The sequence below is a fragment of the Chelonia mydas genome, chromosome 1, assembly GCF_015237465.2.
Source record: "Chelonia mydas isolate rCheMyd1 chromosome 1, rCheMyd1.pri.v2, whole genome shotgun sequence".
Taxonomy (NCBI): domain Eukaryota; kingdom Metazoa; phylum Chordata; order Testudines; family Cheloniidae; genus Chelonia; species Chelonia mydas.
This window is the reverse complement of record NC_057849.1, coordinates 180,904,472-180,920,626: the sequence shown is the minus strand read 5'-3', so window position 1 is coordinate 180,920,626 and position 16,155 is coordinate 180,904,472. Positions and strand designations below refer to the sequence as shown.

Genomic DNA, 16,155 nt, shown 5'->3' with positions numbered 1-16,155 from the left:
AGTTGCAAAGGGCTGGAGCTGCTGTTGTTAAAGTCTGATCCTGCTTCATGTCAGGTGGTGTTTGGGATTCAGCTGGTGCTTGTAAGGGTGATGATGTCATCTGGATCCCTCTCCCCAGCCTGGTTTGCATACGACATTTCTCAGGATCAGGATGACAAAGTTCCGGGATCCCAGGAATTGATTGAGAGGCAGCCATGATGCTGATGCCCTTTCCAGCAGCCCCTGTCTGTTCTTTCCTCTTCTCCCCCTCTCCTAATTTTTTTTTAAGGAAGTGTCAGGTGGACAAGACCATCCCCTCATTATTTTGTCCACCTGTTAGGCCTAGTTTCTAACACACCAATTTTGGTTCACTGATTTTTCGGACCTACATTTTCCTGTTTACCAATCATGATTTTAACACAGTCGTTGAGTTATGTCAGTAGGCCCTTTGTTTAGACTAATTTAGTGGATCTGTCTCCCTTTTGTACCTTTTCCCATCAACATTTGTTATTATAGGTTATTGTGACATATCATGAACGTTTACATACCCTCTGCCATGTACATTGGCCAAACCGGACAGTCCCTACATAAAAGAATAAATGGACACAAATCGGACATCAGGAATGGTAACATACAAAAGCCAGTAGGCAAACACTCCAGTCTTCCTGGACATTCTACAACAGATTTAAAAGTAGCTATACTTGAACAAAAAAACTTCAGAAACAGACTTCAAAGAGAAACAGCAGAACTAACATTCATTTGCAAATTTAACACCATTAATTTGGGCTTGAATAGGGACTGGGAGTGGCTGGCCCATTACAGAAGCATCTTTGCCTCTCCTGGAATTGACACCTCCTCATCTATTGTTGGGAATGGACTACATCCACCCTGATCGAATTGGCCCTGTCAACACTGGTTCTCCACTTATGTGGTAACTCCCTTCTCTTCATGTGTCAGTATATAATGCCTGCATCTGTAATTTTCACTCCATGCATCTGAAGAAGTGGATTTTACCCATGAAAGCTTATGCTCAAATAAATCTGTTAGTCTTTAAGATGCAACCGGACTCCTTGTCGTTTTTGCGGATATAGACTAACACGGCTACCCCCTGATACTATATACTTTTAACAACAGTTAGATTGTTGGCCCAGTTATTACAACAGGTTCCATTGCATCCCATGGTGCTAGTATGTGTCAAGTGAGGTAGTGTTTATAAGGGAATGGGTATGACAAAATCTGTTCTAAAGTGACCTATTTAAAGTGAATGTTTTAAATTATACCGTGTGTAGCCCACTCTTCTGTAAAGTTAGGGTCCATGCCTACAGTGTTTGGGGCCTATTCATTGCAGTGAAGATGAGTAAAGACTTCAGGATTGAGCTGTTATCATCTGCATTATGTTTGTTTTTTCAGAGGTGCTGAGGTACTGCAGCTCCCATTAACTTTACTTGGAGTGGTGGCTGCTCAGTACCTGTGAGAACTGGGACTTTAATGAGTGCTTGAGCAACGGGAAACTCTGAAGTGGGGCTGGTTGAAAAATTTTGAAAACTTTCTATGAAAAACAGGGACAGTCTTTTTTGTGAACATGTTCATTAAAATGTTCCTTTTTTTTCTACCAGCTTTACTCTTAAGACATTACGCAATGTGTATATTAAATATATGTAATATCCTTTCAGGAAACTGGGTGTTGTGCTTCCATAAACTGCCACTAGTGATGCATCTTCTTGTTTTGTTTTGTTTTTAATCCCAGAAGAAGTTAGCTGTTTACAACAAGATGCAAGAGTCCCTGGAGGTGACCCTTCCCAGCAAGCAGGAGGAGGATGAGAAAGACCAGCCCGCTGAGATGGAATACCTTAACTCTCGCTGTGTCCTTTTCACTTACTTCCAGGGAGACATTGGGTCAGTAGTGGACGAACACTTCTCAAGAGCTTTGAATCAAGCCAGCAGCTTCAACCCAGAAACTGCCCTTTCAAAAAACAAAGCAGGGCTAAGCCCTCTGTGGAGAGGTAAGAGAAGCAATAGTTTGACTACGTGCTGTCTAGCTTAAGCAATCAATACGCTTTATGACAACACATGCTGCATTATGGCTGGAATCTTGCTGATTTATTTGCGGTGGAAATATGCCCTTGCTCCAGAGTATGTGGAAGCAGCAAGGAATTTCTTGGAGGTGAATGGCTGGAAGTGAAGGGCAGAGAGCTAGAATCAAAGATGTACAGGATGTAGGCTTTTCAAATTCCCCTGGCATTCAGTGTGGCAACTGAAGGCTTTGAGGAACAGGAAGGAGCTAATGTGGCTTCAGAAGGAACTGCTGTGAGATCTAAGGCATAACTTTAAGCCCCAAAGTTTGAAAAAATTGGTCATAGAGGATAAAGGGCACTAGCCAGGGACTCAGGAGGCCCAGGTTCAATTCCCTGCTCTGCCACAGACTTCCTGTGTGACCCTGGACAGGGTCATTGGGTCTCTCTGTGTCTCAGATCCCCATCTGTAAATTGGAGATAATAGTACAGTGCTTCCATGCTGAGGTGTTGTGATCATAAATATGTAAGCAGGGTGTGAATGAACTCTCCCCTAATAGCTAGCTGTGAGGGGGAGAAACTTCAGGAGCAAACTGTATTTACGTGAACACACCTACTCTGCTTAGATATCCAGCAGATAGAGCGGTGTTGCTCAAAGTGATCAACTTTGGTGGTGTTGGGCATTACAAATCACTTTATTACTGAATGCAGGGATAGTGAAATGCTGTTATCAATGTTGTTGTGTTTATTATATGAATAAAAGGGAGCAGAACTGTGCTTAACCTGTCCCAAATGAGGGGGTCACCCTCAGCTGAAAGAACCTTGCTAAGCAAAGGGCTTGAATGCCAGAACCCTGTGAAAGTCAGAGGGATGGTGACAGGTGTCCCAGCCAGGAGGTGTGGATTCTCCCTAAGGGTCCCTTGTTTGGTTTAACTTGTTCTTCCCCACTGTTCAAAGATAGAGCTAAATAGGCTTCATTAGGAGCCTTTGTTATTTCAAGTGCTTAAATGAGAGCTGAAATCACTTGTGATGGGACAGCATTTCTGCCCAGCCTGCTAAAAGCTGAAAATCACTAAGCGCTGACCATCACTAAGAGACTGACCTGCAGAGGTCACAGCAGAGAGGCAGGTGGCAGCAGAAGGTAACTGACAGTCAGCCAGCAGGAGCAGCAAGCAGTCGGCCGGCGGAAGTGGAATGTGCGGCTGGCAGGGCGGCCAGCCAGAGCAAGCGCTCAGATGGTGGAGCAAGCAGGTGCCTTCTTCCCTGGGTGGGAGGTGAATGCACACAGATGCACCTCTGAACCCTGGGTCCTCACTGACCAAGGACAACCACTATGAGTAGAATATGGTGAGGGAGCAGAGAGGGGCACAGAAAAGGAACTTTTGCTTGTAGAACTCAAGAACATGAGGCGGAAGGTACTGCCCCACGCACTCTAGGGTGGGTGTTCTGCTCACCGTTTTATGATTATGAATCCTGCTTGTGGCATTTTTCCCTCATTGTCTGGTGACTTCCCTCCTTTCATTAAACGTTTCTTTTCAACATTCAGACTCTGTGCTTGCGAGTGGGAAAATATTGCCTCTCAAAGGCAATCGGGGTGGGGTGTAATTTTCCCAGGTTACTGGGTGGGGGCTTGAGCCAGTTGTATTGTTGAAAAGGAACCCCTAGATATTGAACACAGCCCTGGTTGCTGCTGGCTCCACCTGGCAGAAGGGTTACAAATACAATGGAGATTGTGAGGTGTTTGTATACGATAGTAACGTGGGCTAAATAAGTACGTAAAGTATGTGTCTGTCAAAGGATGAACAAATAAGCAGTGTGAGTTTTATAAAGAGCAGATCTTGCCAGATAAACTAGATTGCTTGTTTTAATAGGATTACAAGATTAGTGGATGAAGACAGAGTAGTAGATATAATATATTTGGATTTTGGTAAACAAAGCATTTTATACAGTGTTTCTCACAACCTTACTCAAAAATAATTGAAATAATCTTGTGAGGTGTATTGAAATTAGCAGAAGGGCTGTAAGCCAACAGTGGTGAGAAATGGCTACATATCAAGTTGGGTGAGTGAGATGCCATGGGGGATATGCGTTGGGCTAATCATGTTTGACATCTTAATTAATGATCTGGAAGAAGGAACAAACAGCGCATTAATGAAATTCACGGTTGATAAAAGAGAGGATTTTTGAACACCTCTGGGAAAAGGAAAAGATCTGTCCACATGCAGACCTCACATATTCCGTGCTGGATGGGAAGAGTCTGTCACATCTATGGCATCATACGCTCTTCACTCCTTCTCCAGCACCTCTCTGTGGTTCCAGGACTAGAGCTGGTTAGGAATTTTCCAACTTCTTGTGTCAAAAAATGCCAATTCACTGAAACCGAACCCACCGAACCTTTTTGCTGAAAGGGGTCAGTTTTGACAAAACTTTAATTGGGAAGATTTCTCAAGTCCAGGATGAGAGGGAAACAGAGGGACACGTGCCCCAGAATAGCCAAAATCCTGGTGGTCAGGGCACTCATCTGAGATGTGGAAGACTGTGGGTTTAAGTCCATGCTCCAAATGACGGAGAAGCGGAACTAAGGAAATCCTGGTGGTCAGGGCACTCATCTGAGATGTGGAAGACTGTGGGTTTAAGTCCATGCTCCAAATGAGACGGAGCAGGGACTGGACCCTGGGTCTCCTACCTCCCAGGTGAAAGCCCTGACCACTGGGCTATAGGATATTCTGGGGTGTTTCGGTCTGTTGGGTTTTTTGGGAGGGGGAGTTCATAAAATTTTTGAAAGGTCTTAGTTTGTCCCAGTGCAGAATCGGATTTTTTTTTTCAAATCTCAAAACTAATTCCTGATCAGCTCTATCCATGTCTCCTGTGGGGCTTTGCAGGGGTACAGAATAGCCCAGCATAAAAATGCCTCATCCAATATTGTCTTTTGACACAGAATACCCCATGTAACCAGTGCTGTTGCAAAGATCCTTCTGCCTGAAAGTATTCCATGGATGGGGGAGGAAAGGAGGGTATGCATCCCTTCTGGCCCCTTTGCACCAGTCTAGCTAGTGTAAAGGTGCCCCAGTGGAATGGTGAAAAGAGCTCTTTGGTTCTGCAGATTATAGTCAGAGAAATAAGTAGCATACTTGTTTTTTCAAGGTAAATTAGGATGAAATAGATTTTTGTCATGCCCAAACTAATCTCTCAGCATTCTAGTTTGAAAGAAGGAAAAAAGGTAGTCACTCTGATATTTCAATCTTCCAGTTCATTCATTAAGGTTAATGTGCTCTAGTTAGCTAATGTATATTAGTTTGTATGGAGGAGGTTGATGCTTTGTTAGTTTGGAGATGTTAACATTATTAATAATAATCAAGGGTAGTTTGGAGTTTCATTCAATTTCATAGTCAACAAACTCCTTGAAAGGTCAGCAAAAGAAATAAGCAATGCATTTATAATTGCCTTGTGGAAAGATACAGAGAAAAAATTGGGAGTGGGTAGGAGTGTGTTGTACATTATTCTTCCTGCATTATCTCTCCTGAATCAGGCATAACAGTTGGATCCAGGAAATATTTAAAGAGCTCCTGCTTTTGAGGTGGGGGCGAGGTGCTAGTTGTGATTAAGGTTGAATTGAGTTTTCCACTCAAAAGGATAAGGGTTGCCGTTTTGGGGAGGATGCCTTGTATTTTGCATCAATAAGAAAGAGTGCAAAATAGAAGCCATCCTCCCCAAAACAGCAAACCTTATCCTTTTGAATGTTGAATGAATTTATAAGAAAATCATTTATTAGTTTGAACCAAAATTAATTTAGCACCAGTGTCAGACAGTTTTGTCCTTAAAAAATCTGAACAACACAGGTTCTTCAAAATGCCCTGAAATCTTGGGCATAGACTACATTGGAATGTTTAAAGATTAATCATATTTTTTCCCATTATTCTTCATAACTGAAAGTTTTTCTCAGGTAGCAGTAACTGAAGAGTAATGTTATACTGCAGAGAATTCTAAAAAGAATTGTCTCCTTTCTTAGCATGCAAGCCTGGTATGTTTTCAGTGCAATACACTGTATGCTGACCACCATTAAAAAGTTAACAATTTCCATTAGTTTACCCCTATGGTATCTCAGATATTGCAGGCTCTTGGCACCTCTCCCCTCATATTGAGAAAAGGAAATGACTGTGGTAAATCTGTTGGCAAATGGCATGTGTTTTGTTTTGTTTTTTTTATGGAGGCCAATGTAAGCTGATTGGTATTTTTGTTTTCTTTCATAGGGACAGTGTCAGGTTGACATCAACCAGATGGCCAAATTGACATCTCCCCTGCCCAAATGATTGTCTCACCATTAAAATGCCACCTTAGGATGTAGGTTCTTTCATAGGTATCTGACACTGTAGTGTCTGTAAAGACTATTGGTTATGCTCATTCATTCTGAAAAGTAAGGGGAAGGAACAACTTTCTGCTACAATGGAAACTGACATTCCCATGTGTGCCATTTTGGGCTGTGGCTCAGCTGAAAGGCTCATAGAATGTATAATAGACATTTTTGTTGGTAATGTCATTTGCTTACATAGTGCTCATAAAAAATGCTGGCTTGATAGTCCTCCTGTTTATCAACAAGTAGAAGTACAGCATGGGCAGCAGAAGTGCAAACTTCTCCACTGATCCCTACCACTTAGGGTGGAAGTGTAACACCTTGTCCACCAGGGACCTCCCTGGACCATTCAGTCCCTAGGACTCTTAACTGAGTCTGACAACAAGAGCCAACTACTGCCATTGGTCGACTTGTTCAGTGGGAACTGGCTTGCAACAACCAGATATTTGATCTACTCTATACCTGTTTCAGAGTAGCAGCCATGTTAGTCTGTATTCGCAAAAAGAAAAGGAGTACTTGTGGCACCTTAGAGACTAACAAAGGTAGTTTCATGCACCCGATGAAGTGAGCTCTAGCTCACGGAAGCTTATGCTCAAATACATTTTTTAGTCTCTAAGGTGCCACAAGTCCTCCTTTTCTCTATACCTGTTGTATATTAAAACTTTTTTTCTTTGCCATCCTGAATTCAACCAGATTGGTAATGTAGTGGTTGAAGGTTTTGCCCCATTGTTAGTAACCTAGAATTATCCAAGGGATGACTAGCATTTGAACATTAATTTATTTGTTTGGTGTGTGTGTGTGTGTGTGTGTGTGTGACTTGTTTGTTTTATGGGGTTGTTCAGATTTGGAGCCTTTCAGCATTGATAAGAGCCACAGTATTTCCCACACACACACCCAAAAATGGGGATAGATTCCTCAAAATACTGGCAATGAGCTGAATAAAATAAGGATGTATTATCTTGCAAAGAGAATGAAGCACTGGGAGTGAGGAACACGGTCACGGGGAGAATATATGCGTGGGGGAAGATGTTTAAATAACTTGCCTGGAGAGTTGGCAACAGAGTTTAACTCTCTACCTCAGTATGCCCATTTGTAAAATGGAAAGAATACCTAAGTCACAGGGGTGTAGTGAGGCTTACATCAGTCATATTTCTGATGCACTTTATGATCTTCTAATATCAGGTGCTTTAGAAGAAGATTACAAAAAAAAAAATGGAATGCAGCCCCATTAAATAAAGACACATGCAGTATTTTACTAAATAGCCCTGTAACATTCAAAGCAGTTTGGCACGAAGGTAACTTTTGCTTTTGTGTGTATAGTGTTTGCCAAAAAAAATACCCATTATAGAAGTTATTTCATACACAATAAGCTAAAGTTATTAATAGTGGCTAGATTCAAAGCCACTGAAGTCAACAGAAGGATTCTAATGGACCTTGAATCAGCCCATAAATATGTCTTAATGGTGCAGACAGACAAACAAAGCAATTTTACAGTTTTTATTTTTAAGATTGTTTTTGTTTAAAGTCAGCAGAGTGCAGTTCAATGGCTTTTGAAGCATCTATTCATTTTAAAAGAAGTCTTCACCCAAGTCTCTTTGGGGATCCTTGTAAAAATGAATAGTTCTCAATTAATATAAGTATTGTTATAAACTTTATATGGGGCACAGAGGATTCCCTGACTAGTCAAACATAAAACTTCACCAACTTTTTCCCCTCCATTGGGTATTTTTATGACTGTGTTCTTTCATAACAGGGTGGAGTCCCATATTTTAATCTATTTCAATCTTTGGCCTCAAACCCCCTCTATTAAAAATGGGGCTGTTCTTTTAAGTAATACTTAAAAACCATGAGTTTCTTGACAAGGAAGCCAGTAGATTGGAGGTATTAGTCATTGCATCAAAAACACTAACCACTGCTTACAAAGAGGGAATGTTTAAATGTGATTTTATGATACAATGGTATTGGAATTCTCCTTAAGCATAAATTGAACCCCAATTGTGAATGTAAATAGGTCTTTTATTTCCAATTAAATGGTTTGTCCTATTCAAGTTCTTTAGCTGGAGTTCACCCAAAGTTGTGTAACAAACTAAAGTTCTTGTTGGTAACTTGACAGAGAGAGGACTCAGAATATGAAAACAGAGATTTATTTTGCATGCAGCTTTTGAGGTTCATACCTTGTTTTTAGTAAAGTTGCAGGATAACAGCAATTGTACACTGGACTTAGAGCCAAATTGCAATTCTATAAGGAAGTAACATAAGATGCATTATGCATGATATACCCCAGCAATTTAACAAGATAATCAATTTAACAAGATCTTTTATCCTGCCATTATCCATATGCAGAACTAGTAGCAAATGTCTATTGCAGTAAAAGCTTTCTTTTCAGGAAAAGCTTTATACTGTAGCAGTAGTGGTGGATTCTCAATCACTCAAAGTCTCTAAATGAAGACTGGATTCTTTCTAAATTATGTGCTCTAGTTCAGACAGAAATTATGAGCTTGATGCAAGAATCATTGGGTGAGATTCCGTGGCTTGTGATGTACAGGAGATCAAACTAGATGATCATGAGGGTTCCTGCTGTCCTTGAGATATATTAATCTAACCTGTTATTTAAGGAAGGATAGATTAGAAAGAGCATTCAATGGGCATCGTGTGGACTACTCCACAGGTCCTGACTTGTTCCTGTGCAATGCAAACTGGTGGCAAGCTACTTCACCCACTACTTGTGCTGTGTTTTTGTTTTTAACTGGTAGTGCTAATCTGTCAATTGCTTTCAGTATTTATACTTTTTTTTTCTAGAGAGCTCAACAATTTCAAGCCAACGGAGCAGTTTCCCAACTTCATTTTGGACCAGCTCTTATCAACCTCCACCTCCGCCATGCTTGAGTGGAGTCCACCCTGACTTCCCAGTCACTGCACCAGGCACCTTCCACACAGCAGATCCTAGCAGCTGGCCAGGACACAGCCTTCATCAGACTGCCCCACCTCCTCCCTCTACCGCATCAGAATCCTGGCATTATCCTTTAGCATCTCAGGTTAGCCCTTCATATGCGCACATGCATGATGTGTACATGCATCACCATCACCCCCATCCACACATGCATCATCACCATCCCAGCTCTCACCTTGACCCACGGTATGGATCCCTATTGATGCCTTCAGTACGTGCAGCCAGGATTCCTGCTCCACAGTGTGACATGACAAAGACAGATCCTACTACTGTCACCAGTGCTACCTCAGCATGGGCTGGAGCCTTTCACGGAACCGTGGACATCGTGCCAAGCTTCGGATTTGACACAGGTAAGGTGATTTGTTCATTTCTGTGGCTTGACTAACTGGAGTTATTTGCAGTGACTAAATAGATTCCCTGCACTTAAATCAGAGCCTCTCATCTAATCTTTCAAATACTTTTCTGATTGTGACTGTGACGGGTTGGGTCACAGAAAACCCCTTGGGAACTGCCAACTGATGTGCTGAGACTACTTCTAAGCCTGTTTTCCCTGGCAGCTTGGGTCTTCAGTGCCCTGCCTGGTTTGAGCCAGACATGCTAGATGGCTGCAACCCCAGACCCGGATCTGAACCACGTCCCCTAACAGCTGCAGGCTTAACCAAAAGTGGCTTAAGAAGTGTTCCTGTCTCTAACACTCAGATGCCCAGCTCCCAATGGGGTCCAAACCCACATAAATCTGTTTTACCCTGTAAAGTTTATACAGGGTAAATTCATAAATTGTTCGCCCTTTATAACACTGATAGAGAGGTATGCACAGCTGTTTGCCCCACCCCAGGTATTAATAATATGCTGGGTTAATTAATAATTAAAAAGTGATTTTATTAAATACAAAAAGTAGGATGTAAGTGGTTCCAAGTAATAACAGACAGAAGAAAGTGAATTACCAAGCAAAATAAAATAAAGCATGCAAGTCTATGCCTAATACAGTAAGAAAACTGAATACAGATAAAACCCCACCCTCAGAGGTGTTCCAGGAAGTTTCTTTTACAGACTAGCCTCCTTCTAGGCTGGGCCCAGCAATCACTCATACTCCCCTAGTTACTGTCCTTTGTTCCAGTTTCTTTCAGGTATCCTCGGGGGTGGAGAGGTTATATCTTGAGCCAGCTGAAGACAAAATGGAGGGGTCTCCTAAGGCTTTACATAGTTTCTCCTTGTGGGGCTAAACCCCTCCCTCCACCTGTGCAGAATTACAGCTACAAAATGGAGTTTTGGAGTCACATGGGCAAGTCACGTGTCCATGCATGACTCAGAACTTTGCAAGCCAAGCCACATAGCCAGGAAAGCTCAGATGTGGATTAGCATCTATCAAAGTCTATAGTCAGCTTAAGTGTTTCTTGATTGGGCACTTAACTTGCACATTCCTCTCTAAAGAAGCTGACCAAATGCCTTACTAAGGCTACTTAAAATCAAACAAGTATACAGCCAATATTCATAACTTTGAATACCAAAATGACACATGCATACAGATAGGATGAATAGATTCAGTAGACCATAACCTTTACAGAGATACGTTACATGGCATATGTAGCATAAGACATATTCCAGTTATGTCATATATACATTCATAAGCATATTTCCATAAAGCCTTATGGGGTGCAACATCACAGTGACTTCTTCCTACTGATGCTCTCACTGACTTTCAGTAGGAACTGGGCTCCTAGCATTTAGCCTGACCCAGCCAAATGATTTACACGAAGCATTTTGTTTTTTAAAAAAATCTTGCAGGAAATAATGAGTGAATTCATAAAGAAGTGCCCAGGCAGTTTATGTATTCATTTTACATGGGGCACCTGATTACCATACCTACCTTCTGTAAAATGGAACAGTTTGCAGCCTCCTTCATCTGTAATATGGGGATGCAATGTAAAGAGACCACAAGTGCCGGCAAGCAATGTCTTCATCCTAAAAGTCTTGATAGGGATCATGTAGACTCCAGACTGATGTCTTTGTATTAGACACCATTCCATAATGACTGTACTGCACTCTTCATAGGTGAGATGAGAGCATTTAGAATACAGTAACTCCTCACTTAAAGTCATCCTGGTTAATGTTGTTGTGTTGCTGATCAGTTAGGGAACATGCTCATTTAAAGTTGTGCAATGCTCCCTTGTAACGGTGTTTGGCAGCCACCTGCTTTATCCACTGCTTGCAGGAAGAGCATCCCATTGGAGGTAGTGGTGGGGGCTTGGAACCAGGGTGGATCGGCAGCCCGCTATCAGCTCCCTGCTCCCCTAAGTCCCTGGTGGGGCAGCAGCCCAGCAGGCTATCAATTGCCAGGCAGTTCATCTGTCTCTCCCCCCACTGCCATGAGCTGCTCCTGGGAGCCTCCCGCTTGCTGTGCAAGCGAGGAGGGAAAAGGGGTGCTAATGTCAGGGTGTCCCCCTCCCTCCGCTCCTTTACCCCATCGACAGCCGGTGCGGGGGGATGGGACACAACAGGGCTCAGGACTGTGGGAGCTTGCTGGCAGCGGCTGCTGTCTCAACTTGCTGATCTACTTAAAAAGGCAGTGTATTAAGAGGGGGGTCAGCGTTCTTAAAGGGGCAATGCGTGTCTCTCTCTCTCTCTCTCTCTCTCTCACACCGGGTATGTGTCTCTGTCTCTCTCTGCCATGCTGTCTCCCCTCTCTCCATTCCTGCTGCCTTGTAGAGTGTGAGGCTATATTAACAACAATATGTTAACCCTTGAGGGCTCAGCCGAGTGCTAGTTCATCATTTAGCAGTGAGGCATTCCCTGGGAAATATCCCATCCTCTGACTTCACCACCTCAACCAAGCTTCACAATCATCATTGCTGTGTAGAGTATTAAATTGTTTGTTTAAAACTTATACTGTATTTATATATATGATGGCTTTTGTCTGGTGAAAAAAAATTTCCCTGGAACCTAACCCCCCCCCCATTTACATTAATTCCTATGGGGAAATTAGATTAGCTTAACATCGTTTCGCTTAAAGTCGCATTTTTCAGGAACATAACTACAAGGTTAAGTGAGGAGTTACTGTACTACAGGTCACACTTGACCCGCCGGCTGTAGTGTAGCTACGCCTTATTGTAGCAGAACTTCAGTTTCAGTAGCAGTCTAGCACCACTGTTAGCATCTGTATGGGAGCATGTGTGCAGGGCACTAATGACTGATAAGTATCACAGAGCTCGTTTATCCTGTCATGCTCTTCCTTCTTTGATGGGTGTTTATCTGATCTGTTATCTACCAGCAGCAATGCAGACCATATGTTACTTTTGGAATCCCTTCCATGCAATTATGTTGCTGAAGGAATATTAGGTTCCTCCAGCTCCCCTTTCCTTGAGATGTTTGTTGGATTTCAGTTGAGGGAGGGTTTTTCATACCTCTGGTTGACTGATCTATTTGCTAGAGTATGATCCACTCTCTTACTTAGTCTAATGTGTGTCAGGGGGAAAAGAACAGGTGGGGAAGGCTTGTGCCAGATGAACACAGTGTTGGATCTTTTTTCAGTCAAAATAACATGAAACCAAAACCCAATTATAATTAAGCTAAAGTCAACTGCTAAAAATCTCTTTAACATTTCTTTCTGTCTGTCTCCTATATTAACTGCTACAACTCAGCAGACCCCAGCCAGAACCCTCCTTTATATAACATATAGTCAAACTGTGCTTCATCACGACTATAACAGTGTTAAAAAAAGAACTAGATATGTTCATGGAGGATAGGTCTATTAATGGCTATTAGGCAGGATGGGCAGGGATGATGTCCTTAGCCCCTGTTTGCCAGAAGCTGGGAATGAGCAACAGGGGATGGATCACTTGATGATTCCCTGTTCTGTTCATTCCCTCTGGGGCACCTGGCATTGGCCACTGTCGGAAGACAGGATACTGGGCTATGTGGACCTTTGGTCTGATCCAGTATGGCTGTTCTTATGTACTTATGTACTTGTTGCCTCAAGAAATTAAGAAAAATAGCGTAACAGGATTCTTTAAAGTACTGGACAATTTTATGGCCATTAATAACATCTGCAGCAGTGCAGATGATACAAGGGTAATTATGTTTCATGTTGTAAACTGATAATCTGCCAGGATTGGGAACAAATGTTTTCCTCCTCATATGACGTGGCTTTAGGCAAGTTACATTAATGAGAGGGTTTTACCTCCTTCTGAAGGATCAGCAAATTGCCATTGCCAATGATAGACTAGTGGGCTGATTCAGCATGATAGCAATTCCAACAGTCATGAAGGCAGGCAGTTGACTCAACTTTCTGAGGATGATATAGGGAGTTATTTAAGGAAGCATAGATCAGAAAAACCATTTTTTTATCATGGTGTGGATTACTCCATAGGTCCTGACTTGTTTGTGTTCAATGCAAGGTGTTCAATGCAAGGGAAGGTGATTTACCAACTACTTGCTTTTTGTTGTTGTTTTTTTTTTTTTTTTTTTTCATTTTAAACTTGTAGTTTCAACCTACCAATTGCTTTCACTCTTTTCTTTGAGAACAGAGTGCTAACTGTTCAACATAGGTCACAGAGCTTGGCACCTCCTTACTGGTTTAATCGAGCCTGAAACACGCTGCCTTGCTCCTATGTGTAAATCCCTGGTGCACTAATTAGAGGATTGGGTCAAAAGAAATCTGATGAGGTTCAACAAGGACAAGTGCAGAGTCCTGCACTTAGGACGGAAGAATCCCATGCACCGCTACAAACTAGGGACCGAATGGCTTGGCAGCAGTTCTGCAGAAAAGGACCGAGGGGTTACAGTGGACAAGAAGCTGGATATGAGTCAACAGTGTGCCCTTGTTGCCAAGAAGGCCAATGGCATTTTGGGATGTATAGGTAGGGACATTGCCAGCAGATCGAGGGACGTGATCGTTCCCCTCTATTCGACATTGGTGAGGCCTCATCTGGAGTACTGTGTCCAGTTTTGGGCCTCACCTACAAGAAGGATGTGGAAAAATTGGAAAACGTCCAGCAGAGGGCAACAAAAATGATTAGGGGACTGGAACACATGACTTATGAGGAGAGGCTGAGGGAACTGGGATTGTTTAGTCTGCGGAAGAGGAGAACGAGGGGGGATTTGATAGCTGCTTTCAACTACCTGAAAGGGGGTTCCAAAGAGGATGGATCTAGACTGTTCTCAGTGGTAGCTGATGACAGAACGAGGAGTAATGGTCTCAAGTTGCAGTGGGGGAGGTTTAGGTTGGATATTAGGAAAAACTTTTTCACTAGGAGGGTGGTGAAACACTGGAATGCATTACCTAGGGAGGTGGTGGGATCTCCTTCCTTAGATATTTTTAAGGTCCGGCTTGACAAAGCCCTGGCTGGGATGATTTAGTTGGGGATTGGTCCTGCTTTGAGCAGGGGGTTGGACTAGATGACCTCCTGAGGTCCCTTCCAACCCTGATATTCTATGATTCTTTATAACTGGGGGGGAGGGGGGGGGCGGGAAGGCTGGGCAACTCAGAGTAATGGCTCATGAGACACAGCAGTCTAACATTGTATTGAAATATTTGCATCATCATGACTCAACATAGTTGTGTACTGACACAATAAAGACATTGAAAGGCAAATTGTAGGATGTTGCATCATGATTATCTTTGCTCTCTGGCTGTATTCAATATTCAATCTCTCTCTCTTTTCTTCCCTTCTACCCGCTTTCTGGTTGTTGGAAAGGGCATGGCTTGGAACTGATTCCTCCAGCTTTGCCTGAGTTGGGTGGAATGGGGGAGTGCTCTTGTGACTGGCATTCTGCATGAGATCAAGCAGAGCAAAGGAGTTTCAATCATGTGCATGCACTCCCCCAGAGCCTCATGCACAGCCCCAAAGCTATGTCATTCTAAGGCCTTGGGTTGACTATGACTACCTTACTTTGTATCCTGCATGGGAAGGGGAGTGGGCTGCCCAGGAGAATAGTAATGGCATATGGAGCCTTTCACTTCTAAATCAGTGGTTCACATCTAGCTCAGGCTGGCAGCAACCAAGTTTATATCAATTGGCGACTGTTCAGGGGCCTACCTGAAAATTGATTCTAAGTGGATAAGGGTAAGGATAATGACATTTGGCATTAATTGGCAGCCACGCTGGCAGTATCAGCAGAAAGGCTAAGAACTCAATGGCTGTGGGGAATGAACTAGCGTCTTTCAGAGAGATGGTCCATCCAGAACAGGATAGCGGCATATTGGCAGGAAAACTTGAACTCTAGCTGTCATTGCTTGTACCTCTTTGGTGAAAAGAAGGACATCAGCCTCTATAGTTGTCAAGTATCACATCCCATGAGCTTTAAATTATTAGTATAAAAAATCATTTGGCATACATTTTACAGGCATGCCGATATTTAAGCAATTATCCTTTTCCTAATAATTACTGTGGGCCACACTTCTTTTGCTGCTGTCACATGTGATTATAAAAAAAATTATTTTGCAAAATTCTTCATTTTGAATTATGTTGAATGAAGGTTTCTGATCACCAGAGGAGACCAGCCTGTAATTTTACCAATGCCAGTAACACCGCTGCAATTCTGCTGTTCTAAGTCAGATCTCTGGTCTCATGAGTAGATGATGCCAAAATACTTCAGTGACTAATGTCATGAAGAGGGGATTCCTTTGTATATTATCAACACCCAGGGAATTTGTGATTCAGAACATTGTTAGCTCCATGAACAATGATTTGGTAAAGTACTGATCTCTGTTTTGCACATCTTCTTACACTTCCATGGATTCAGTTTTAGTGTGATGCGGGGGTGGGAGTTAGGTACCTCGCTCCCATTAAATGTAGTTTAATCCTCACATGTTGTGCTGAAAATTAACATGCCTACAAACTTTCGCTTTAACACTGTGGGTTTTT

General features: G+C 42.5%; 1 protein-coding gene across 2 annotated transcripts in view; it reads left to right on the top strand.

Annotated features, from left to right (window-relative positions):
• The window catches only part of VGLL3 (vestigial like family member 3), a 40,110-nt gene that overhangs the window by 13,782 nt on the left and 10,173 nt on the right, over positions 1-16,155 (top strand). For both annotated transcript variants that reach the window (XR_006288005.1, XM_037906117.2), the window contains exons 2-3: positions 1,727-1,982; positions 9,142-9,642. Coding sequence is in view for 1 of the 2 variants with exons in the window: in XM_037906117.2 (XP_037762045.1) it covers positions 1,727-1,982; positions 9,142-9,642 (757 nt within the window). In the remaining variant the exon portion in view is untranslated. The remainder of the gene's footprint in view (positions 1-1,726; positions 1,983-9,141; positions 9,643-16,155) is intronic.